The sequence below is a fragment of the Monopterus albus genome, unplaced genomic scaffold, assembly GCF_001952655.1.
Source record: "Monopterus albus unplaced genomic scaffold, M_albus_1.0 scaffold6.1, whole genome shotgun sequence".
NCBI classification, from domain to species: Eukaryota; Metazoa; Chordata; class Actinopteri; order Synbranchiformes; family Synbranchidae; genus Monopterus; species Monopterus albus.
In genome coordinates, this window is record NW_018127886.1 from 6904523 (window position 1) to 6928790 (window position 24268).

Below are 24268 nucleotides of genomic sequence, written 5' to 3' on the forward strand. Positions count from 1 at the left end.
TGAGTCTGAGTCAGGTCTCTGCATTGATTTGTTCTCAAGCTTCACAGGAGCAGAGTAGTACTGCCACACCTACAGGTCATTGCCAGGGGTGAAAAGTAACTCAGGAACTGCACTTTTGCATTTGCGGTACCTGTACTTTACACATTCTTTACTAGAGTATGTCCAGACTTTGTGTTGCATTATAATTCTACCCCACTGCATTTCAGAGGGAAATGTACATTGACTTGACTACATTTATCTGACCGCAGTTGTCATTACTTACCTTTATAGATTTGGATTGTACCTTTAAAAGCATACAATACAATTAATTGTTGAAGATTAAATTAGCATTTTCTCACCCCTTTGGCCCTGTGACTCCTCACACAAAGCAGTGTCTAGTTTGAGTTCCTTGTTTCAGATATTTAGGTTGTTTGCACTACCACCTAAGAGACTTGAAGTTCTCACATGGTTTCATTTAACACATCAAGCCCCAAAGATGTAAAATTTTCTGTTCCTGTTAAAGATAGACAAACGTTGAATATAGATTTGTGTAGCAGAATTTAGTTTTTTCTTGTTCCCACTACCATTAATCATCTCACTCCCCCTCAGATTTACCATATGACCTTTTAGAGTGGCCCGACTCATAATTTGGGAACCACACTGCCTGACTATATATAGAATGAAATAGATAAACTAGCACCACTGCAACAGCTACCATGGTTATGAAAAGTAACTAAAGTTTATAAAATAAATGTAGTGGAGTAACAGAAAATAAAAATACTCAAAGTACAGATACCTCAGAATTGTACAGTACTTGAGTAAATCTGCTTAGTTACTTTGCACCACTGATCGTGTGTTTGTGGGGTCCAGGGATGGTGTGCCTCAGGGACAGCACCTCTGCGGACCAAGAGAAGGACCAGGCTCGTCTGGCCTCTTTGGCCTCCTTCCAGCTGCGGTGTCTGAACCACGGCCTCAGGTTCCCCCACCTGAAGCGCCTGGTCTACTCCACCTGCTCCGTCCACAGCCAGGAGAACGAGGAAGTCATAACGGCCTGTCTGCAGCAGAACCCTGGCTTCAGGTAGCAACAGTCCACTTTCACTTCAACTAAACCTGTTTGGGGTTTTATACCTGCCAGTATTTGTTTTTCCAGAGTTCTCTTTAATATTGGCAGTCGTATGTCGTGCAGCTTGGCGCATTTGCATCTGTCCTTCAGTTTGAATGTGGTCTGTTTTCAAGAGCAAAGTTTAGTGACACTGTATTGTTTGCCCTAGGAGCTTCATGTGCTGGACATTTGGTGTGAAAATTTTACTTATACTGTATATTTATGTTTGTTACATAAAGAAATTAGACCTGTAATTGTATTTGGAGTTTCCTCAATCCCCTTCAAATAACAAATGCAGTCTGAATGTTGGCATGAGAATCATGTTAGTATCTCTGTGGAAAAGGAAAAGAAACACAACAGTAATGTTTGTGATGTTGTTACTGGCCTTTTAGCACACGTCTGATGCTTTCCATATTTTTTCATTCACTAATCGCTCACCATGATTCTGGTGTTGTTGTAGGACTTTAAAACTCATTACTGGAAGAACTGTTACATGAACCTTTTGCTATTTTCTCCTCCAGGTTGGTTCCTTTGCTGGCTCAGTGGCCTGAACGAGGCCTGGAGCCGCTCACTCAGTGTCTGCGAGCCAGCACCACCAAGACCCGCACACACGGCTTCTTCGTGGCTCTGCTGGAGAAACACAGTGAGCCTGGGATTACAAAGCAGGAACCAGCTGTTCAGATAAGGTCACTACTTCGGTGTCATGTAATGTTATTGCTGTATAATGAAGCTTTAAATTCTTTTGCAATAATCATAGAAATATTGTCTTTAAATGTCCAGTTTGCTAAGGATCTACTCGTGTATTTCATATACGAGGATATATAAAGGATATTTCACAGTGTGAAATTTATTATGCATTAACATATCAAAATAAGCATGTGCACATGGATCTTCACTGTTTAGGAAAAACAGAAAAAGACTCCTGAAACTTATCGGTATACAACATTTGTATGAAAAGGTGCTACTATCTAATTGGTCAAAAACTGTTGGGGAGGAGCCGTGGTTTAGACTTAACTTCCCATTATTGGTCCTTCAGTCCGTCCTTCCTCCTACGTCCTTCCTACTCCAATCGTAGAGGACAGCACCCTAGGAAGGGGAGGAATACTTATACTGCCTTAATTTCTACATAGACACTCCTTTTGTTTCTAACCGACTGCCCCATATTAGACATTGCTTTCCGTTTCACCAATTAAAACTGCTCTGCCTGTCTGTGTGTGTGTGTGTGTATGTGTGTGTATACATAATGGTTCTACCTTTGAAGCTTTCTCTTCTTCCAGCCTCCAGATCTAATCTCTGTATAAATAACCTTGGAGTCCCAGTGAACCCAGTGAACCGTAACTCCCCTGATTCCATTAGCCAGGTGGTGATAATAAATTAACTGTGGACTCTCATAGTCAGAGCTGTACATCTAATGAGATTCAGTGATTTAGTGAACAAGTCCCTATGATGTTTAACAGTGCTTCAGTGACTAACACAGTAAATATTGACCAGTGGTTCAGTGAACACATAGGGTGATATATATATAACTATGTAAACATAACTGTGACATATAAGTATGTAAACTTGTGCTATAAAGTAAAAACCTTAACAAATCCTATTCATAAGTGCGTAAAATAAAAATCACCCTAACAGTTCTGAGGTTGACTTGTGCTGTCTGCTCTGTCGCTGTAGACCAGAGGTAAAGACACCTAGTCCACCTGTCTCTGAGGAAAGACCTGCAGCTATAGATGAAGGGTCTGAAGCTTCTGAGATGGAGGACAAACCATCACCTGCTGCAGGACAGACTGACTTTACAGCTGGCAAGAAAAAGAGGAAGAGGAGGAAGAAGAAGAAGAAGGCGGCAGCAACAATGGAGTAAAATGTAAAACAGGACCTTTACTTCATGTCTGTGAAGGTGCTTATTCATTTCTGATAGACATACGGGCAGTGTGACTAAAAAGTAAAGCAGTTTTTTCCCCACTGTATCACGTCTCCTTGCCTCATTGTTGTTAAATGTTCTGTTCCTCAAATAATCTCCCAAGTGACTCCAGTGATTTTGGTTTCCTGTCCCAAACTGGAAGTGATTTATTTTTGTTTCTCCATAGAAGTGAGAGTTTTTATCCAGTAGGTAGGCAGGTAACCAGGCGCTCACTTCAAGTGTTATGTCCAGAGGTTCCCCCCTTTAAAGACTGTGTTTCTAGTAATGTCCCCCTCTTGGTTAGGACATGATGTTAGGGTACAAGTTTGCTGAACAACGGATTGTTCTGTCAACATGTCGTGTCAAACAGAGACGCCCTCTGGTTGGCACACGTAACTTTTGTAACAGTTAATGTTTTACAACAACGTTATTGCATCGGCCTGTACGTTAGTCTGCTGCTGTTGGTTCGAGCACAGCTTGTAAGGAGGACAAAGTAAGTCATGTCTTTGATTTAGCTCATTTTAATATTCTGCAGTATTAAACAGTTGACTGACATATCTAAGCTAAAAAGGACAAAATGCATATACTAGTCCTTAATCTATGCATTTGCTTTTCATTTACCATAGAAAAAAAGAGAAATTGCTATGTTGAAATTGCAGCTCCCCTTCTTGCAGCTTCTTTCCCAGCCCTTGTAGCAGGATGCCTGTGGTTCCCAAAGTGACACTGCCTGGGGGTCTGGAGATCTGTCGGGTCCTGAATGGGATGTGGCAGGTGTCTGGTAAGCACGGGGCAGTGGATCGAGCCAAAGCAGGTAAACATGAACCTAGACATGATGCAAATGGTACAGACTAAATAAAGATGTGGATATTTCTGGAAAGTGTCTGTATAGAGGACTTTTTTTTTTTTTTTTGGCTACTGAAATCTTGAAACACTGCACCATGTTGTAAACCTTGGTCAACAGTTCCTTTGTAGCTAAAGGAGATAAGCTACGAACCTTTAGAACTGTAAAGCTGCCAGTGTGCATGGGTTTGGCAGTGAAGTTATGGCATCAAATGTTTGACCAGTGTTTTACATGCAGATTAAAGCAACATTGCAACTGGAGAAAGACCTCATTCAGTATTTTGATCTACACTAACATCATGTTGCAGAGACTGAATGTGCTGTTTTCCATCTTGTTCCTCCAGTTGAGGCCATGCAGGCCTATGTAGATGCTGGTCTGACCACATTCGACATGGCAGACATTTATGGGCCTGCAGAGGAAATATTTGGGCAGTTCAACAGCAAGGTAACACACATACTGTACATATGCTTGTTTCAAGGTAGGAACATTTACAAAGAAGTGTAATTAAATGATTTAATTTGCTCAGACAGTTTCATTTGCTGTTTGGTTTGGTTAGTTTCCATCTTCTGAGTACATGAGATAAGATACTAATGTGGGTTAAGGTGAACTGTACTCCTTGGGTGAAAAGAACTCAAGAGTTTGAAAATGCACATCTAACTTTAGAAACATTTCTAAATGAAATGTCACATTGCATATTGATGTGTAAATAGCATGTTTGGCTGAGACCATAATACATAAGTAAAATGTACTTTCCAAAGTTTAATTATTTATTACACTTATCTGTAGAGACAAGTAAATAACATAGTGAAGATGTTGCAACTACAGTTTGCCTGATATGTTATTTTATTTTTACCTGAGTCAGCCTTACTCCTGAAACACAAGAGGGAGCTGATGCACAGGTGATTTGTGTGTGAGTGAGAGAGAGAGAGGGGGGGGGGGAGTTTCCTGACAAACAGCAAATAACCCATCTGTTATATGATGTAAATATAAGAAAATCCAGTTGGTAGTGTGTTTAGTCCACAAAACCATTTATCTTGCTTGATAATACCTTTGACAGGAGGATTATTTATGGCAATAATGCAGTTAAATGGGCCAAGTATTTAAACAAACAGGAATTTCATTAGAATTTCCCTGAACTTTGTATGAACATGGTATTAATAGATTATTAAATGTAAGCTATAGAAACATTAGTTAGCTCAATTCAAATATTTATAATTTGCAATAGTGATTTTTTTTTTTAAATTTTTATGACTGTCTTGTCTGTAGCTGAAGTCCTCTGGAGATGCTGCACCAGCTGTGCAGAGTCTGACCAAATACGTTCCACAACCAGGACCAATGGACCGCAAGGTGAGCCTCTGACAAATGAAGTAAGAGTGACACAGTCTGCTGCATTTTTAATATTGAGGATAGTTTTATCCACTAGAGAGCGTTGTGATTATTTATAAAGAACCAGGCATCACCTTACTGGTTTAAACAGCTGCATAGAAAACTCTAAAATTTAAGCTCTTTCTTTGTGTTGAGGATAAATTGTTCCCCATGTGTCTTCTGTTTTCTGAGCTCTGTACTGTGAAATAATTTCCCATTACTTTGTTTCACATCACAAGTAATTTTATTTTTAGTCTTGTAATAAAATGATTGTTCAGAAAACAGTATCCAATGAATATGTTGTGACTGTGCACAATTGACCAGATTTATTCATATGTACAATATGGCAGTAAGCAAAGATAAGCAACCCAGGGTCATACTGGGATTTAGGTCATCGTTTGTCAGGCGTTTTGTTTTTCAAACCATCTCTGTTGCACAGATTTCGTGTGCCTGTTTTTAAAGAACCACAGTTAACTTCACTGTTCCAAGTAGAAAGAGGTGCTGAAGCGTGTGTGTTTGTAGGTGGTGGAGAAGGCAATACAGCTCTCCATGACTCGGATGCAGGTGGACAGTCTGGACTGTGTTCAGTTTCACTGGTGGGACTATAGCGACAAGAGATACCTGGAGGCACTGGGACACCTGTTTGATATGCAACAGGAGGGACTCATACGTATGTACATTGTAGTACACAATGTGTACTGTAAACATACATGATTCATAAATGCACAATTTGGCACACCTGGATAAGGTGCTGACCAATATTTAATGTACAGTTACACAAATATTAAAATTGGCTGTCACATTTTATCAGTCTGTTGCAAATGGAGCATGAGTGGAGCTCACTTGACAGCTAGTGGCTAGCCATCTGTGGCGGGTATTTCCAGCCTGTCAGTGGCCTCACCCAAATGTGTGAGAGAACACAAACCAAGTTTCAAACGCTACTCGGTTTGCAACTCAGGATTTGACAGTGCGCAGGCAGATTTGTAAAAGCAGAATCAGATTTGAGAGTGAGGGAGGATCCCTGCTGCACACTCAAATCTCCTGTTGCGCTCCCGATTCTGTTCTACCTCGCTCTCAGATCTGTACTCCCTCCTACATATTCATGCCCATCTGCTCTCAACTTCCAAATTACAGTACTTGGAGAAGATGTCAAGGTCCTGCCTGTTTACACTTTTCCCCCTCAGGTGAGCTTTCCCTCACTAACTTCGACACACAGAGACTGGAGGAGATCAGCAACAGAGGCATCCGCATTTCCAGCAACCAGGTACCACATGTCCTCTGCATCTTAGTACACTACTGCATCAGACTTCAGATTTCTGTCTCCTCCTCCTCCAGTGCATCTATTAATCATGTATCTAATGCGGTTGCCTTTGTAGGTTCAGTACTCTGTGATTGACCAGCGACCTGCAGTGAAGATGGAACAGTTCTGTCTGGCCAATGACATCCAGCTCCTCACTTATGGCACTCTGGGTGAGATACAGATTGAAAAAGTTATAACTGTATAATCTGCATTACCTTATACGTTCACTGGCCACTTTATTAGGTACACCGGTACAACTGCATGCAGTTCACTGCAGCACCTTTGCCTTAACATCTGTTTATGAAGCTCCAACTGTCAAATGTATAAGTTTAATAGTATTTATTATTAAGGTCATACTATAATATGAACTACATTATAGTCAGAGGTGTCTCTATTTTTGTCCTCCCCAGTTACACACAGGAGAGAGTCAGAATATTAGGAACACCTCTGAATATAATGCAGTCCAGTACACCACCACCGTTAACTATGACGTCAATAATGAACATATAATTGAATTTATACATTTGACAATTCCACCAAAAACTGAAACAGTTTAAGCTTCATAAACACCGATGTTAAGGTGAAAGTGTTGCATTGAAGCCCATACAATTGTACAGGTGTACCTATTAAGTGTATAAGTCATTCCAATAGAGTAGTTACAAAGAGGGCAGCTTGCATCAGGTTTAATTTACCATTATGGTGTAGGGATGCAAAATGGTAGGTTTCTAAAATGGAGTCAGTTGACGTGACACACCCTCCCGTCATTCTCGTGACCTCAGTCATCTCCATCTCTGCCTTTTCTCCATCACGTCTTCCCCTCCTTGTCTTTTATCTCTATCCTGTATTCCTACGCTTTCTACCCCCCACTCATTTAACTCCTCTCACCTCAATCCCTCCTTTCTTTTTTTTTTTTTCTTTTAACACCTGTCCTCTTTCAGCTGGCGGTCTGCTCACAGAGCGCTATCTGGGCAAGGCGGAGCCAAACTCCAAGGCGGAGCTCTATACTGCCTCCCTCTCAAGCTACAAGGAGATGATCGACACTTGGGGTGGCTGGAGCCTTTTCCAGGACCTACTTGCTACTTTGGAGGCTGTTGCCAGGAGACACAACTGCCCCATGGCCTGTGTCGCAACGCGTTACGTGCTGGACCGCCCTGCAGTGGGCGGGGTCATTGTGGGCTGCAGGCTAGGTGTCGCAAATGCGGGGCAGCACATCGGTGACAGTCTGCATAGCTGCAGCCCTGACCTGAAGTTGACAGCGGAGGATCTTGCTGCTATCAAAGCTGTGACACAGCGCTCCAGGGACCTCATGGTGTGGATTGGGGACTGCGGTGATGAGTACAGGAGCTAAAGGCAGAAGGGGTGAGGAATAGAGGCAGAGTAAAGGGAAACATGCAGCAGTCACACATGCAACAGAATAAAATGCAGCTGCTGCTGAAAATCATTTCAATCCTCCATTTCATTTTTAATTGAATCAAATTAGTTTTTGCATAAAGTCTGTAGCTCTTCCTCTGTTACACACTATAAAGAACCAACAGCAAATTGTAACTCACCTGTTCCTGTGCTTTTGGAGGAGGGAGAGAAGCTTCTTAGTCAGGCATGAACACAGCTGCAGCGAGATGCACACAGTAATTCAAAGAGCATTTAAGCTGTAATTTGATGTGAGTGACAATAGTAGATCTGAATTATGGCATTTGTTAGCTTAAATTTTGTTTAAAATTGTATAATTTGTCTTTACACATACTGTTAATTATGTAAAGTAAACATTTTTTCAGTTTCCTTACAAGTTTGTTTTTTAAAATAACATTTCATCCAAATCACCAAAACATTCTATCTGTGCAGATATTTCCCAAGGAATTGTGTTTTGGATGATCCTGATAAAATAAGACATTGCCTTAAGTTTTGGGCACAAAAAAAATTCAATCTCAGTTTATTTCAGTTGGTGGTTCCAAATGTGTTTCTAGTGTATACATCTGAAAGTTTTTCCTTTTGTAATTTGGATGAACTGACCCTTTAAAAAAATCTTGAGCTAATGCAGTCCGTCAAAGGTTCCGCCCTTTCAGAGACCAAACAATGCTTGTGGGTTATCTCACATTAAATATGCACCAGTAAACAGGACACCTAAACTATTTACAGTGCACAACCTTTAAAAACATTTTGTCCAGGATTTGAGCTAATTTGTGAAATCAAAAAACAGGTTTTGTACAACGTTTGTCACTGTGGTGTTTAATCTTTGTATCATGCCAACACAACCCACAAGAAAGACTTTGGACACAGGTATGATGAAGAAACCATCCTTTTATTGGAGTGAAGCGGTCACATACAAGTCAGGGTCAGAAGGGTTAAAAACAGCCAGTGCTTGAACAGACCACACCAAGCAGGGTGTGACTTACATACAAAAATTATATAAAAAAAGACTTTACTCCAAAGGAAGAGATAAGGGGGTGGAGGTGGTGTGTTTACTAATCTGGGGTGAGGGTGTCAAACCACATCAATGACAGTTAAAGAGGAGACCGTGAGCAGGTAAATTGTATGTGTGTTGTGTCGGTGATGATCACCTGGGGGGTACTGCACAAAAGTAGAATTAAGAAATCCAAGATAAGACAAAGCGAGGCTTGACCTAGTCTACTAGGTGCATCCTGGATTAATTCGTTTCACAAAGCCAGGTTGAGGAGGTACGGCTAGCTCAAGCCAGGTCTAAGTACCGGTAATTTGAATGAACGCACATTCACAACTTTCTTCAACAGACCACAAGGTCGATCACAGATTCACTGCTGCTGACACAGAAGCTGCGTTTCATTCGTCCATGCATACATGTCACATGTTAAGTAGTGTCGTTAATATAACCAGTGTCCACGCCCAACCAGCATGAACGGCCCCGTGCTGGTTGGGTTTTCAAGCGTGCCCATCAAAGACACGTGCAGCACATTTCAGACCCCGGCAGCATGCCCATTCGTAGACACTTATGGGGAATTCAACACAGTACACTGTAATAAAACAGCAAGAACAAACGTGGCAGGCGGTAGCAGATCGACTGAATACCTTAATTCACCTAAAATACACATATTCTAACCTCAGTTCTTAACAAACCATATGTTACTCAGGAAATATACCATGAAGATTACAAGTAGTGCACACAGGCCTATTTTGGGTGAGGGATCTCTGATATTTTTTAATAGTTAACTATTTTCTAAATTTCAGTGTTCTATTTAAGTAAATCATTAAAGAAATTTTTTAATTAAAAGTAGATCTATGCGGTTCCAGGTCCATTTAAGCTGATGTTCGAGGTGGCAAGAGAAATCCTTGAACTTGACATTTTAAATTATCTGCTAACAATAAACTTGAACAAACTTTGTTTGATAATTGCAAGCACAGTCTTTATGTACTCACCATAACCATTATAAGTAATGTGATTATCATGTCAACTTTAAGGATTTTGGTATCTGCAAAAATAAACTGACGGCACTTCCACCATATAGTATATATAAAAAGGGCAGAAGTATATACTGACTTCATTGACGACGCCTCTGCAGCTTTATTCTCAGTCTCTCGTCACCTTAACAGCTGCAATAAAATTCAAACTTCAAATAATATGTACTGCGATCTTCATGAATACAGTCAGTATCACATCTTACAGATTAACTGTAAATGAATTCATTGGTTTCTGATCAGACTGACTGCTGACAACATATAAGGCACCAGGATTTGTCGACATATCTCCATAGTAACTTAGTTTGTCTTAATTTAACCTGCTTTCATGCAGCCATGTCAGGGCTAAATTCAGCTCGGATAACTGGAAAATCCCAGCTTAATCCCATATCTTGGTTTTGTGCAATACCCCCCAGTTTACCACTGAGTCCTCTACCATGTTGTTGGTACTGCTGACACCCCTGCAGTGCTCTTACTTTGCATTAACGGAGCTGCTGAGCACCTTGCGGACTGCCTGAGCGATGGCGTCACGGTCAATGCCAAAGATTCGGAGCAGCTCGTGAGGCTTACCGCTGCGTGGTACCTGGGAAACTGCCAGGCGGTGGATGGTGAAGCCATTCTCGTTCACCACTGCTGAGCACACTGCCTCACCTAGACCACCTGGTGAATCAGAATACAAAGCAATCAGATCTCATAAAATTTCTCCAATTATTCAGATTCAAGTCTCATTTGTTCTCTAATCATCCATCTTTCCTTCCTTTGATTTCCTGCTTTCTGCCATTTTAAATCTCTCACGCTTCCATGGGCGACTGAGCTCTACAGTGATGTGATGTATTCTGACAGGTCTGTCACCACCCTCCCTTGACTTCCTCTCTCCCTCCCCTCCATCCTCTTCTGTTTTTTTTTTTTTTTTTTTTACTTCTCACACTGAACTATCACTCAAACATTTCTGACGGTGTGATCACGAAAGCTAAGCAATGTGAAAATGATTAGTTTCAGTTAGACCTTCCCTTCTAATATTTTCTAAGCCCTTGGTGATCTAGTTACTGTCAACTGGTGTGCACATGGACACAGACGATGAGGTTGGCACTCCACCCAATATTCCCTGTACTTTGTAGATTTCCAAAATGAACACACAGCAAACGCATTTTGATGATACCTTTTTTCTTTCTTTAGTTTTTTTTGTGCTGATGGACACAATACAGCAGTCCCAAAATCCACATCTAAAACTGAATAAGCTATTCACTGCTGATGCAAATTAAGTGTGTGTGATGAAGGAGATACATTCCTTGGAAAAAAAACACGCTTTATAACCATTTGTGAAGGTTTAAAATTAGGAATTGGAAACATTTGCAAATAGCTCACTTTGTGCCATACCTGGTGGAGTATATCCCAACATAGGTCAGCTTTGTGCTAGCTTTCACTGGTGAGTAACTTCTCATAGAGGGATTGATTCAACAGCTTTAAAAAGCTGAAAAATGACAGTATGGCTTTCTGTCCATATACTCACCTATTACTACATTGGAGAGTAAAACATGACTCCTGATGTCAGATCTTTGGGCTACGTTGTTATGTAGTCCTTACTAACATAACAATATACACACATTTTACTGAGTGGATACCCACTGAGCAGAGAATATTGAGAAAGACTGTAATATGTTCAAACTTTTTCATAAGATGAAGATGAAAGAGACCCTCTTTACATTATATGACCAATGATAGCAGGTTACCACAGCAATTACAGAAGTGTTTACTAGTGGTAAGGTTAAAGCTACAATATGTAACTAAAGGTAACGGCAACATGAAACTACAAATGAACCACTCTGCTCTGCCCAGCGCTCCCTCATCCTGCTTTACTACGATCTGCTACGCTCCGCCACGCTCTGTCCAATTCATCACTGTGAAATTACAATAAATGAGAATGCAACAAAAATCACTGATCAAACTGAAATAATTGAAAATCTCTGACTGGTTAGAGGTGCTAATCCCGCTCATAACCTTTTAGAAACTAATCTCTCTGCCACAGCTGTTCAATGAGTCTGGGCCACAGGGGGCTTCAACAGCACCTCTCCACATTAAAACAAGTTTTGGAGCAGATTTCTACAACAAAAGTTACATTCTATAGTTTTAAGTACAGTCGTATGCACCTATTTTTTTATGAAAATTATTTTGTTTTAAAATGTAATTTGCCTTTATGGTGGCGCTGTCAGACACTTCACCTTCATAGTAGTGGTCCTCCACCGTGACGATGCGTCCTCGGGTTGCTCTGCCGTTGTCAGTGATGGTTTTGGAGTCCAGCGGTTTGATGGTGAACGGGTCAATCACACGGATGTTGATTCTCTCTGAAGGAGGAAAGAGAAAGATGGAGGGTGTGCTTAAGTCCAAGTGATGCATCATATTAAAAGCTATAGTGCCTTTAAACATTAAAATATAAACAAAATCCATATTGTTCAGTGTTTGTGTGCTGACATGAGTGGATTTCTTTTTTCTGTACCTTTCCTCAGCTGCTCTGCAGCAGCCAGAGCCTCATGAAGAGTCACCCCAGCTCCAACCACAGTCACATGGTCGTCATTGGTTTTATACACAACCTGAGTGGGAAGAGAAGGTATATTTGGCATATGTGGACTAGGCGTTTGTGATAATGACGGATAAAAAGAGAAAAATCAAAGTTTGTGGAGCAGAAAACAGCATGAACATTTTTTAGGTTATACAGTGATATTGAATAGTGGTGAGAAAATGCAGCTACAGACTTTACCTTGGCCTGTCCAACATGGAAGTCCTCATTACAGTTGTAGATGATACTGTTCTCTGGGCGGCTCGTTCGGATGTAACAAATACCCTGGAACAAACGAGTTCTCTACTTTTAACAAGTTATAAATGAAGTTTTATTAAAAGCAATAAAACATTAAGCTCCCATACAGCATTAAATGTTTAATATTTTAATTTATCCCCTCCCCATTTGTTATTACAGGTGACTGTGAACACCTTTGTGTTGGCAGCAAGTTCCACAGCCTTCTCAGTGGCGACACCGTCACTTGGGTAGAAGACAGTTGCTGTGGGAACAGCTCTGAACATAGCCAGATCCTCCAGACCCATCTGAGATGGCCCGTCCTCGCCTAAATATATATAAACACAGCAAGTCACATCCACTTACATGTTTGCAGTAGCAAAGTGATAGGCATTCATTCAGTTTCAAATGTGGGCATGCAGTGTACCTGAGGAAGTGGAGGAGAAGGAGAAATGGGAGGAGAAGGGAAAAGGAATCAGAGTGCATCACTTCATCACTTCCATGACACAGAAACAGAGAGAGGGAGGGAGCAGGCGTGCTGATACCAGGAGAAGAAAATGCACCAAAGTAACAGAGGAGGTGAGAAAATTAAGAAAACAAGTTTAGGATTCAGGAAAATTAAAACCAATAAATATTGAGGAGCTGTTCATCTCACATAAGTGAAATATAAAAACCAGCTACAAACCAGTGAAGAATGAAATATCTTCCATAGGCAGAAGGTTCAGCAATAAAAGATCACCTTGGGTTGATGGTCATTTGACATGCACTGTGTACATTTTGCATTTTCTTTGATCAGGGTACTCATCTGAAAAATGTCATCAATTTGACTTGTTTTTATATCCTCAAAAAAAAAAATCCTAAAGCAGAACTGTGCCAAACAGGTGTAGTGATAAGAAAGGTGAGTCAAAGTAAAGGCCACGTTGTGTGCAGCTACTTCCATTTATGGGTCAAGGTCACTGAGGCTGTGACTGGTATAATATGGATGCGCAGTAGAGAATTTCTTTTGAATATTGAGAAGTGGTCCAAAGAATTAACCACCGGAAAAGCTCATTTTGTTCAGGCTGTGAGACTGGCACTGACCAATAGAGACACCACAGTGGGAGCCGCAGAGGTTAATGTTGCTCTCAGAGATGGCAGCCATGCGGAGCTGGTCATAGGCCCGGGTGAAGAATGTGGCGAAGGTGCTGGCAAACACCACGTTACGGTCCCGCACGGCACAACCTACTGCCACACTCAACTGGAGGCAAAACCAGGTAAAGGAAAAGAAACGTGTAAATAACAGTGTTTATGATAAGCCCTTGTTGTTGAGGTCACTGTTAAAGAAAAGGCTCTGAAAAGCTCACAGAGCACAATGACATAATGTCACTGATGTTTCATGTTAATGGATCCAGGCGGACACTAAACCATTCTGACTGGCCTATTGTCATGTAAGATGATCCAACAAGGAAAGATACTGATGTTAATAAACATGAACACTAGAGGATAGTTACACTGATGCTACTCAGCGATGATGTGACAGCAGAAAATATAACTACAATAACATGCAAACTGCAAACAGATGGAGGATTACAGAGGAGTAAAACATGCATTTAAAATGTTAATATTCCTGAACTTAGTGATGATGGTATCTGTATAGTTCAGTACTTCCTCACAGTTTGGGCTGTGGTCCAAAACCTCTCCTGCCCTCTAACATTTCTCTCTTACCATATTCTGCTCTGCAATGTAACACTCCACGTAGCGATCTGGGTGTTCGTTTTTAAAGCGCTCAGAGAATGTGGAGTTCTTGGTGTCTCCATCCAGAGCCACAACGCGCTCATTGTAACGGCCCAGCTTGGCCAAAGCCATGCCGTACGCCTTCCTCGTAGCAACCTAGTGCCACAGGGACAAACACACAACCAAGCAATTAAACACAAAGATTATTTGCTTATATACTGTATAGTAGCTTGACTAAAGCTCAGTTGTATTTTGTTTAAAAAGCAATGCACGTTTATTTGTTTAGCTCAGTGTTACATACAATTTAAAACCCAAATGACTGAGTTCAAGATCATTCAAAATGTCTGAGCTTATCTGCCACCACTGATCAGACCTTGTCTCCAGGATTGTAGCTGGGTGCACTTGGCATGCGGATGTTGCGGAGGCTGACAGGTGATGCGTCTTCAATGGGCAGAGCAGGATAGAGACGCTTGTTGCAGCTGACGATGCGTCTCTGCAGCTCCTTGATCACACTCTCAGCCATGTCTTTGGGCAGAGGTTTACCGTGCCAGCCCATCTTATCCTCAGCCGCTGAAAGGCACACATAAAAAACATGCCTGAGTACTAGAACTAATTAAAAATACATATTTTTATCATTTTATTATCTGTGTGGATTTTCTATTTACTGACACATTAAGTAAAAACATTTTACTGTACAGCACACATGAGAATAAAAATGATTAAAGAATACAATTTTTACATTTCACCTGAGTCATTAAGTTCCTAAACAGTGGCATATATTATAAAGCTAAACTAATGCATAATTCTAAAGAGTTCGGGGGTCTTTGGAGATTACACAATTGTGGTAATAATGATTTTAGGTAACATTTTGAGCATATAAAATAAAATAAATGTACATACTATACTGTATTAACAAGCTACTTCGAAGGTCATATGCAAGATTCAAGAGGCCACAGGTTTATAACATCACTTACAGTAACTGACACAGTCCTATGCACACAAACACATGCTCCTCTCTTACACACAGCTTTCTTTATGTCTCTGTTTTTGCCCCTCACATATGCACTAATACCCGAACACTCCCCCTTGCTCTTATCACAACACAAGTACAATGGGCTGTTGCTGCAAGTGTATCCTGCACATTCTGTGGGATTACTGAGTGTGAGCAGCTAAAATATTAAAGCAATGATGGGAATACATTGAGTCAAGGGCCCTCCATGCTGCTGGCAAGTTCCTGGGGCAGTTAAGATGGCTTCTGACAGTTGCCTTCGTTTTACCTAATCATCCTCTGGAAACCAGTTTTTGGTACAAGTTAAGCAACAAACGCCCAGTGTCCTGTCATAAAACCTACTGAGAATTAAATCCACCCATTACAGGATAGCACCGCAGTGACATTTGACCTCACATACTGCAAACTACTGTGTGACTGATTACCTGGGATGCCCTTGCCCTTAATGGTCTTGGCGATGATGGCAAGTGGCTGGTGGCAAGGCTGACTCAGCACCTTACACAGCTCCTCCACATTGTGGCCATCCGCAATAATGGCATGCCAGCTGGGAAGACCCAGGAGTTCAAACTTCAAACAGAGTTCTACATGTGTTGTTTATGCATATAGAGGCACAAACACTTTAACTCAACCTTCACCCTCACTCTTTGAACTTCCCCCTCACCCGAAGGCTTCACAACGTTGCTGGTACTTCTCCACATGGTGCTGCAGTGGAGTCGGGTCGCTCTGACCTAGGCGGTTGATGTCCAAGATGGCCACCAGATTGTCTAGCTGGTAGTGTGAGGCGAAAGCCATGGCCTCCCACACCGAGCCCTCAGACAACTCTCCATCCCCGAGCAGGCAGTACACCCGATAGCTACAACAAAGAAAGAGAGATTTCATAATCAGGTAAATTTAGAGCTTATAAAGACAGATGGTTAGTGATGAGGTTATTTTCCATATCGGCTCCATTTTCCCTCTTGGCAGATCTTCCCATCTGCCACACACAGACACACACACACTTTGCTCCGCTGTCACACTCAACTTATTTTCACTAGTTGCTCCTGTGGCCTAATGACTTCTGACAGCTTTCCAGTCAAATACTCATTGTCATTAAAGCTGGAAGGTGGGCCTAAACACGCTGCATTAAATCACGCATTCCAACCCTGAGCACACAAACACACAGCACACAAAGAAAAGAGAGGAAGATGGGGAGAAGAGAAGAGAGGAATTCCGCAAGATGGAGATAGAGAAAGGAAGAGAAAAGAGGTAGAGAGCTGAGACAGAAAAAATTTAAACTGATCTCTAGATCCTGCGGGTTGATTTCTGAAATGTGTCCTCTGTTTATGTCAAACTATCCATAATATAACAGAAGAACTTCATTTCACGGGATAAATGAAGAGGACTCGGTCTCAAGCATTGAGTGCATTTGGACTCAGAAGTTAGAGATGTGGATTTTTTTGTAATAGGCCATAATAATTTGGCATAGGATGCCGGTATTAAAACCTGTTCACCAGCACCATGCAGTATCCGGCACACTTCCACTGAAGTATACACTCTGCTTTTCTATAAATGATTTTTAATGCATCAAATCGCTGAGCAATACAGTGACATAATACAGCGTTAGACAGTTTGGAATATAAAATGTTGAGAGCTGGGTTGCTCGTATTTAATGATGACCTTGATGACTCAGACTTGACCATTGGGGGACTCGAGACTTGACTTGGACTTGAGGTTTAATGCCTCGACTGCAACACTGCTCCATATACACTGTAATTGAATGTATTATAATGGTTTTCCAATGTTCCTGTCACTGTGTTTAACATAGTAAAGTAAAGCTTTCTCTACTTTTCAATTCAAAGGTTTTCAAAAATGTGTGTGTCCATAGTAAAAGTTACATTCTGGGACACACACACATGCAGTAGTTCAAAGAATATCCAGTGACAGGAGTAAAGCAGTCCCTCAGGGGATTTGTGTGTTCCTCTTAATTTTATCCTGTTGTTGCAAGGTGAGAATAACTGATCAAGACAAGGCGATACCTCTCCTTAAAAACAGCCCAAACCCGTCAAACTGCCAGATACATACACCAACTTCACTGTGTCACTTATTGTACATCACTGCACCCTGCAAATACAAAACTAACACACAAGAAAACTTCCAGTCAAATGCACTCTTTGATAAGCTGGTTATAGTCGTGGGTTTGGTCCAACACATGAATGAGCATGAAGAGAAAGCGTGCATGCGTTTTATTCAATAATCTCATGCTTGCATGTTAATAACTGAGTGTTGAACCAGAGTCACACAGGCACGAAGCAATAATGAGTGTCAGTTATTCAGTCTCATTGTAGCACTGCTCATACAGTAAGTTCATTTGACAGGTTCATTCAAGTGTCAGTGTTTTAAGAAACCACACCCTAAGAGACACTTATGGGACCGTTTGGTTATTTGTAAGATTTCCTGCTACAGTTTGACCAGAAATAACTTAAAATGTGAACAAAATTAAAGTTGTTGATGGTTTTAGTTGCCATTCAGCAGTTTTTGCCTCACTTCAGGTTGTGAAACCAGTGATGTAGCCCTGAATTAGCTTGACAAGCAGCTCCCAGCATCGCACAATCACATGCGTACACAACATAACCTACTATGTATACATAGGTGCATCAGAAACACTGCATGGTGTTTTTTCATTTTTTGGAGAGAAGAGGGTGTTAAAAACACAGGCAGAGAGATGAGGGAGGAATGGTGCTGTTGCATGTGTGATTATTAGAGCAGAAACAATCGCGTGCAATCGAGAATGCAGAGAGAGAAGGGCAGTCACCTCAGACTACAAGTACAGTACTCCCTGTCTGTTTTGCGTGTGCAAAACCAAAACCAGCTTTAAGTTGCTCTCCTTCTGTTGACAATAAAATGTGTCAAATCATGTTCCTGACAGAGATGGAATGTGTTGTCTCCTACTATGGACCGTGTGGTCTGCCTATTGTTGGACTGAAACCTATGTGGTTGTTTCCAGATCACACTAGAATAAGGAGACATGGACTGATCTGTTAAAGCAGTTAATATTCAGCTGAAGAGTAGTTAAAATGTGCACTACGTGCTTGTTAACACAACAAAGCTCGAAAATATTGGAACATTACATACAAAAGGCTGCAGAATAAACTGGACATATGGTGCTGCTCTTTTTTAAATTAAAATTGAATTGAACAATTACTGTTATTCTTCTCATTTAATTTGCAACTTTGAGCCAATTGTGATTTCTAATATATATATGTTATTTGACCTGTTGATTTTCTTCTTTCTGAAAATTGTAATTGACAGCATATACAGACATTTTTTGTAAGGAGATCACCGATCTCACCAGTGAGAGTTTGTGAGACTTGTATAAACTGAGTTGCCTCTGCACAGAAGTACAACAACATAGGTACACCTCACTTTTTGAGCTTTCAGTCACATTTAAGATGCAAATTTGTTGCTGTAACATTGTCTATGAGTCAGAAAACACAGAAAAGCATGCCATGGGCACTTTAACAAAAATTTAATCGTAATAAAAGTAGAATATTGTTTGAATGACCCTTTTATACCTACATAGGAGTGGGCCCCCTATCATGGAGCCCGCCATGTTTTTACAGTAGCCCAGAATGGACAAACCACACACTGCCACTAAAGCATGAATTTCACATTGAACTAGCATCTTGGATTTTGAGTAATTATTTAGAGACACTTGGAAGAAGTAATGTTAGAAACAAGAGCAAGCATTGCCCTGACTTTAAGAACTACACTATAATTTTAAGAAACTGAGCATCATAATTATATTTTAACCCCAGAAAAAGGAAGACAGTGTGAATCCCCATTCTCAAAGACACAAAGTAACGGGATAGGTGATGGCAGAAGATAAACATTAGTGTGTCCTTTCCCAGATGGAAATCCTTGACGAGGTACAGATGTTTCCAAAACGATGCTGAACTTGCCTGTTTTCTGCTGGAAAGGTAACTCAGCCTAATAAGTAAAGTTAAACTAAATGCAAGTTTCTGTTTGTTAGCTTTAGCTAGAACATGTCCAGCGCTGGGTAACCCACTGAGGCAAAGTGAGCCATTGAGAACTTAATTAATGAAAACATTCTTGGCAAATGCTTTCGCTTTCGTCCGTCTTGCACTGGTCCAAGAATTTCACCTCTAGCGGCACAATACGAATGCCCCTGGCCGTCCCTCTTAATCACGGCCCCAGTTCAGAGAGAAAACCCACAAAATAGACCCAGAATCCTATTCCATTATTCCTAGCTGCTGTATTCAGGTGACCGGGCCTGCTTTGAGCACTCTACTTGATCAAGTCAGCTGCGCTTCTTTTCCAAGTGTGCATTTTTGTCCTATATTTACCATAATTGCTATGAAACGACTGTGAGGGCTCATCCCTAGATGTCACTGAATCTCACACACTGCATCTTCAAGTTCTACTCTAGTGAAGAGAGAAACTAGTAATCCTTATTGGTGGTTTCTTTTACTACTTGATCTCTTCCTGGAGCCATTTCTGATCTCAGATTACTGAGCAGATACCCTCATTCATCCTGATCTGAAGGTAAAACAACTGAGGTCAGCTCTCTTGGCTTTCTGAGCAGCTGCATAGAAGTCACCCCAGACCAGGCCCGTCAGTACAGTGTTATACAGGCTGAAATGTTGATTGTTAGCACAGCTCGCTGAAGTATACATATGCCATGTATAATTTCATTTTGTCTGCCTTAATATGTGCAGATGCAATCTGGGCTGTTGTGCTCCTCCTACATGTCTTGTGCGCGTTGACGAATCTGTGTGAACATCTTTTTGGGAATAATTTGTTGGTGTGTATACGAGTGTGTTTTTGTGTAGGTTACCTGGCCTTGTCAAAGTACTTTCCAGTGTAGGCCATTCCACAGGCAGCTCCCAGTCCCTGACCCAGCGATCCAGTAGCCACATCCACAAACTGCTGCTTCTGTTAACAGGCAAACACAGGAAGCATGAAGCAGAGTGGACAAATTATTTTTAACTTCTTAATGTGTAAGAAAAAGTAGGACCAGTTAGGACTGTAGCTTATGTCAACACAGTGTGATGTCTATAGCAGAGGAGAAAGGAACCATCTCTGTCACACAAAACATCTTTGTCACTATGCCTCTGCTTACAGCGTGTCAGTTAACTAAATGTGTTCATGTACGGAATGCACAGCAATTACACGTTGCGTACTATGGCAATCGCTGAAAGACTTTTTGGCTTTAAGGTAAATAATTTTGTGAAAGACATTTAGTCTTCTTTTTCATTGTGCTGATAATCATAGTTACATGCAGCCCCCTTGGATGATCTCAATCCCCAGGTTGAAAACCACTTTTTGAAAGCTATACTTGCAAAAAATACTTAAAATCAACACACAGAGTGGCACATAAAGTATGTTTTTATGATATAAACTATGTGTTCCTATATTGGAATACATGAGCTTCACAATCCAGAACCTCCTACAGGACCTCACCGGCACAGGATGGCCTTCCAGGATGGAGTCAACCTTGCGGAGGTTGAGGAGCTCGTTCTCCTTCAGGTAGCCTGTCTCTGCCCACACAGCGTACAGCACAGGAGCTGCGTGACCCTGAGGTGGTGCATATAAGCAAATATAAACAAATTCTTCAAGATGTCAGGAGCGTAAAAACTAAAAGCTGCTTCAATAAGTCCTGCACTTTGTAACAGCTACAGTAAAAGACTCATGCCAGTGGATCTAATAAGAGCTAATACTGGCTCATATACCGGAAGAATGTCAGATAAGTAGGCTGGTGCAAGACTATAATGTGTAAAAGAATTTAAAAAAATCAATACAGAAGCTAACAGGCAACCAATATAAGGACTAAACCAGCTATAATGTGGTACTGGTCAGCGTTCAAGTGTAACTGATTTATAACTGTTTTGGGTAGACCAGATAGGGGGGCATTACTTAGTTCAGTCTGCTGGATATAAACACGTACTTCTCTGTGTCACTCTAATAACATCACTAAGTAATGAGTGATGTAATAAGAGCCCAACTGGCATAAATACATCCCTGAAAAGCAGTGTGCAGAAAAACAAGGAATGCAAGCATAGCCCCACATACTCAGGAACATCACACATGCTCATCATTATATAATATTAGTCTCAACAGTCTTCATACAGGCGTTTGAACTAAGTTATACAAAAATAAATTTCCATTCAAGTTTAAAATCGCTTTTATTAGATAACCCAGGAGCAGGAAATACATAGACTACATGACATGGAACAACCTTATATAAATAGGTGGTCTGCACACCTTTGACACTTTTTAATGTAGTATATTACCTTGGAGAGGATGAAGCGGTCGTTATTGGGGTTACGGGGGTCTACAGGTCGGTACTTCATGGTATGGAAGAACAGCACAGACATGATCTCTGCCACACTGCAACATGATGTGGGATGACTGCAACCAAAGACACAGCAGTCAAAGTAAAACTTTCAAAGTGTGCAATTTCTGTCATATATAACTCACTCAATTATGCCAAGCTAGGTCCTCTAACTTATGTCAAGAGACAAGTGGGAGGAAGATTTAGGTAGACTGCAGATGACCACCTGTCTGGCCCAGTGGAAAGGTGACTCACTTTCACTACATTGTTGGCCAGATGTCCCATCGTCTTAAAATGAAGCACATTTCACCACAGAAACTTCAAGAATGTATCAGTGAGGTTCTGAACTGTATTAAGATGGATCTTTTTGAATAATTGTATTTACTTTTATTAATTACTGAATTTGTGTATGTGCAAGGCAGGTTGGTAGGAGGATGAATAGTTTGGACTACAAGGTTTTTCCCCCCTGTAATTCTCACACACACACACACACACACACACACACACACACACACACATATACATACATAGAGAGAGAGAGAGGAATTAAAGTTTGGGGGGGGAAAAAAGTACATTGTTATGTGCTTCCTGATTCCTCAATTCAAATCTATAACCATGTTCACACACACACACAAACTATACACACACAGATATAGGAGGGGAGAAAAAAAACGGGTCAGAGAGAAAAAGATGAACAAAATGATGATTGAACATAGAGTTTGAATGACTGTCAACTTTGTTAATTCATGCCAAACAAACTGTAGCCAGAGTTACACAGGGCAGGTGGCATGCTAGTCAGACTGAATTTATCAGGGTCAGGCAGTCACTAAGTACATATACAGTATATAGCTCTCTCTCACATTACTGTAAATGTATTTGGATGATGCCTGCATCACTCTTTTACTCACATATACATACAGTGTGAAGCCATTATTCAGTGTGCAGTCCCAAACTATTAAAGTCATGAGAACAGAAGACAAAACAGGCAATGCATGCTATTTTCCACTTTATTTACAAGCCACATGTCATTAATACATCACTCAGATTGGCTCCATAAAGGCTTTTAGACATTATATTAACCTTAGATATTATTTTAAATGAACCATCTCAAACTAGATTTCCATCTGTTAATATGTTATGATCAACTTGACATCAACTGGCTCAGTCTTCAGGTTACTAGGAACAGATGTTCTCTGGGTCAAAGTCCACAGAAGCTGGTTTCAAATGACTCTACACAGAAAAGTAACTTATCCAGATCTTAATAAACAATACTCATACACCATAAGAAATCAAATAACTCATGCCAAGCAAAGCAGCTTATTGGCAAGAGTAACAGGCTTGTCTAATTCTCTAACCTGCTTTGTACTCTGTGGAACCTTTGGCAAATGGTGACAGTCAGCTTGGGTGAATTTGTTTCACTCATCTGACAACATCACTTCTTTTTTTTCTTTTTAACTTTCTATCACTCCAGAAACGTTGGAGTGAACTCGGGTTTTATTATGAAATTGTAGTAGCTTCTTAACAGTGGTGTGACGCGCTGCACTGTGGCACGCAGGCGCGGGCGAAGCCCGGGTCCGAGCGTTCCCCTGTTCAACTCCACACACCACGTCCCCCCCCCCGCACAAGCCGCACAGGACCGACTGGGTCTCTGCTCCTCCTGTTACATAATCAATAAGGAGCGCAGCACCGTTGTTTCAGTAATAATTTTTGACCGAACCTCCAAATCCGACGTTCAATAAATGTTTTAAGTGGCGCTTGCCAAACTTTTAATAGCCTTTAATGAAATGCATTAAATCTCGTCGGCTCTAAATCCTGGTCGCGGAACACTGGACCAAATCCGAAATCCAGATGTGAAAATGACAAGTAGCCTTAAATGGACTCTTGAACCTTTATATCTGACAGTTCCCATATCTGGAAGTGCGTAATTTGCGCACACACACACACACACATGGTAGCACATAATTATAATAGGCTAATTATTATTACATATATTCCGCAAGTGCAATATAATAAACTCATAGCTTCATAGGTCCAGCATGCTCTCTGCGACGCACAATAAGTAAATGAAGTGTCATTTATCTAATTACGCATTTCTCTTCTACTTCTATTTGTCCTTCAGACATGTACATTAATCAGATAAAAACCGGCCCAGGACATTAACCAAGTGTGTTACGTCATACAAATATATACATCCAACTAATCTCTCGCCTTTACCCGCTTCCCGCTGCAGTTGTCGCCTTGATGGAGTTGATTCGGAGCCGGGTGGCGATGTTCCTGAGCGCCTGCACAGTCTGCCCATCTGGTTTGTGGTAGTCCTCCATCTGGCCGACGCACCAAATATGACCACACGTACGAAAACACAAGCCAGTTAAACAGAGTCAGAAGTACCAGGTGTGGTGTCCCCAGAGTGAAGACGGCGGCGGATGGCACAAAAAAATGCTGAACCTGAAGAGACAGGGGAGGATGAGGAGGAGGAGGAGGAGGAGGAGGGAGGGGGTGCGTTTGCAAGCAAAGCCT

General features: G+C 41.1%; 3 protein-coding genes across 3 annotated transcripts in view; 2 read left to right on the forward strand and 1 right to left on the reverse strand.

Moving 5' to 3' along the window:
- Positions 1-3043, forward strand: part of nsun5 (NOP2/Sun RNA methyltransferase 5) — a 4471-nt gene extending 1428 nt beyond the window's left edge. Inside the window, exons 2-4 of the mRNA XM_020618355.1 lie at positions 850-1057; positions 1603-1767; positions 2753-3043. Of these exons, the coding sequence (XP_020474011.1) occupies positions 850-1057; positions 1603-1767; positions 2753-2939 (560 nt within the window). The 3' untranslated portion in view covers positions 2940-3043. The remainder of the gene's footprint in view (positions 1-849; positions 1058-1602; positions 1768-2752) is intronic.
- Positions 3044-3119: 76 nt separating this feature from the next.
- On the forward strand, positions 3120-8099 carry LOC109970650 (uncharacterized oxidoreductase At1g06690, chloroplastic-like). The gene is made up of 7 exons (XM_020618369.1): positions 3120-3789; positions 4163-4263; positions 5086-5166; positions 5707-5854; positions 6369-6448; positions 6561-6654; positions 7423-8099. Exons 1-7 carry the CDS (start codon positions 3678-3680, stop codon positions 7830-7832), a joined length of 1026 nt encoding a protein of 341 aa, XP_020474025.1. The 5' UTR covers positions 3120-3677; the 3' UTR covers positions 7833-8099.
- Positions 8100-8800: 701 nt separating this feature from the next.
- Positions 8801-24160, reverse strand: tkta (transketolase a). The gene is made up of 14 exons (XM_020619235.1): positions 23966-24160; positions 21711-21828; positions 20881-20994; positions 20255-20352; positions 16082-16273; positions 15846-15964; positions 14785-14981; positions 14403-14567; positions 13779-13935; positions 12896-13026; positions 12666-12749; positions 12405-12498; positions 12130-12252; positions 8801-10570 (listed from the first exon to the last, which is right to left on the reverse strand). The coding sequence occupies exons 1-14, from the start codon at positions 24070-24072 to the stop codon at positions 10383-10385; spliced, it is 1887 nt and encodes a 628-aa protein (XP_020474891.1). The 5' UTR covers positions 24073-24160; the 3' UTR covers positions 8801-10382.
- Between the last annotated feature and the right edge of the window lie 108 nt (positions 24161-24268).

Coding starts and splice junctions, on each gene's coding strand:
- tkta (XM_020619235.1), bottom strand. CDS start 24,072: ATGGAGGACTACCACAAACCAGATGGGCAGACTGTGCAGGCGCTCAGG. Junction 20,353..20,880: donor TGGAAGGCCATCCTGTGCCG/GTGAGGTCCTGT, acceptor GCCTGTTAACAG/AAGCAGCAGTTTGTGGATGT. Junction 10,571..12,129: donor GGAGGACCACTACTATGAAG/GTGAAGTGTCTG, acceptor CTGATTCACCAG/GTGGTCTAGGTGAGGCAGTG.
- LOC109970650 (XM_020618369.1), top strand. CDS start 3,678: ATGCCTGTGGTTCCCAAAGTGACACTGCCTGGGGGTCTGGAGATCTGT. Junction 5,855..6,368: donor GCAACAGGAGGGACTCATAC/GTATGTACATTG, acceptor TTTCCCCCTCAG/GTGAGCTTTCCCTCACTAAC. Junction 6,655..7,422: donor CCTCACTTATGGCACTCTGG/GTGAGATACAGA, acceptor GTCCTCTTTCAG/CTGGCGGTCTGCTCACAGAG.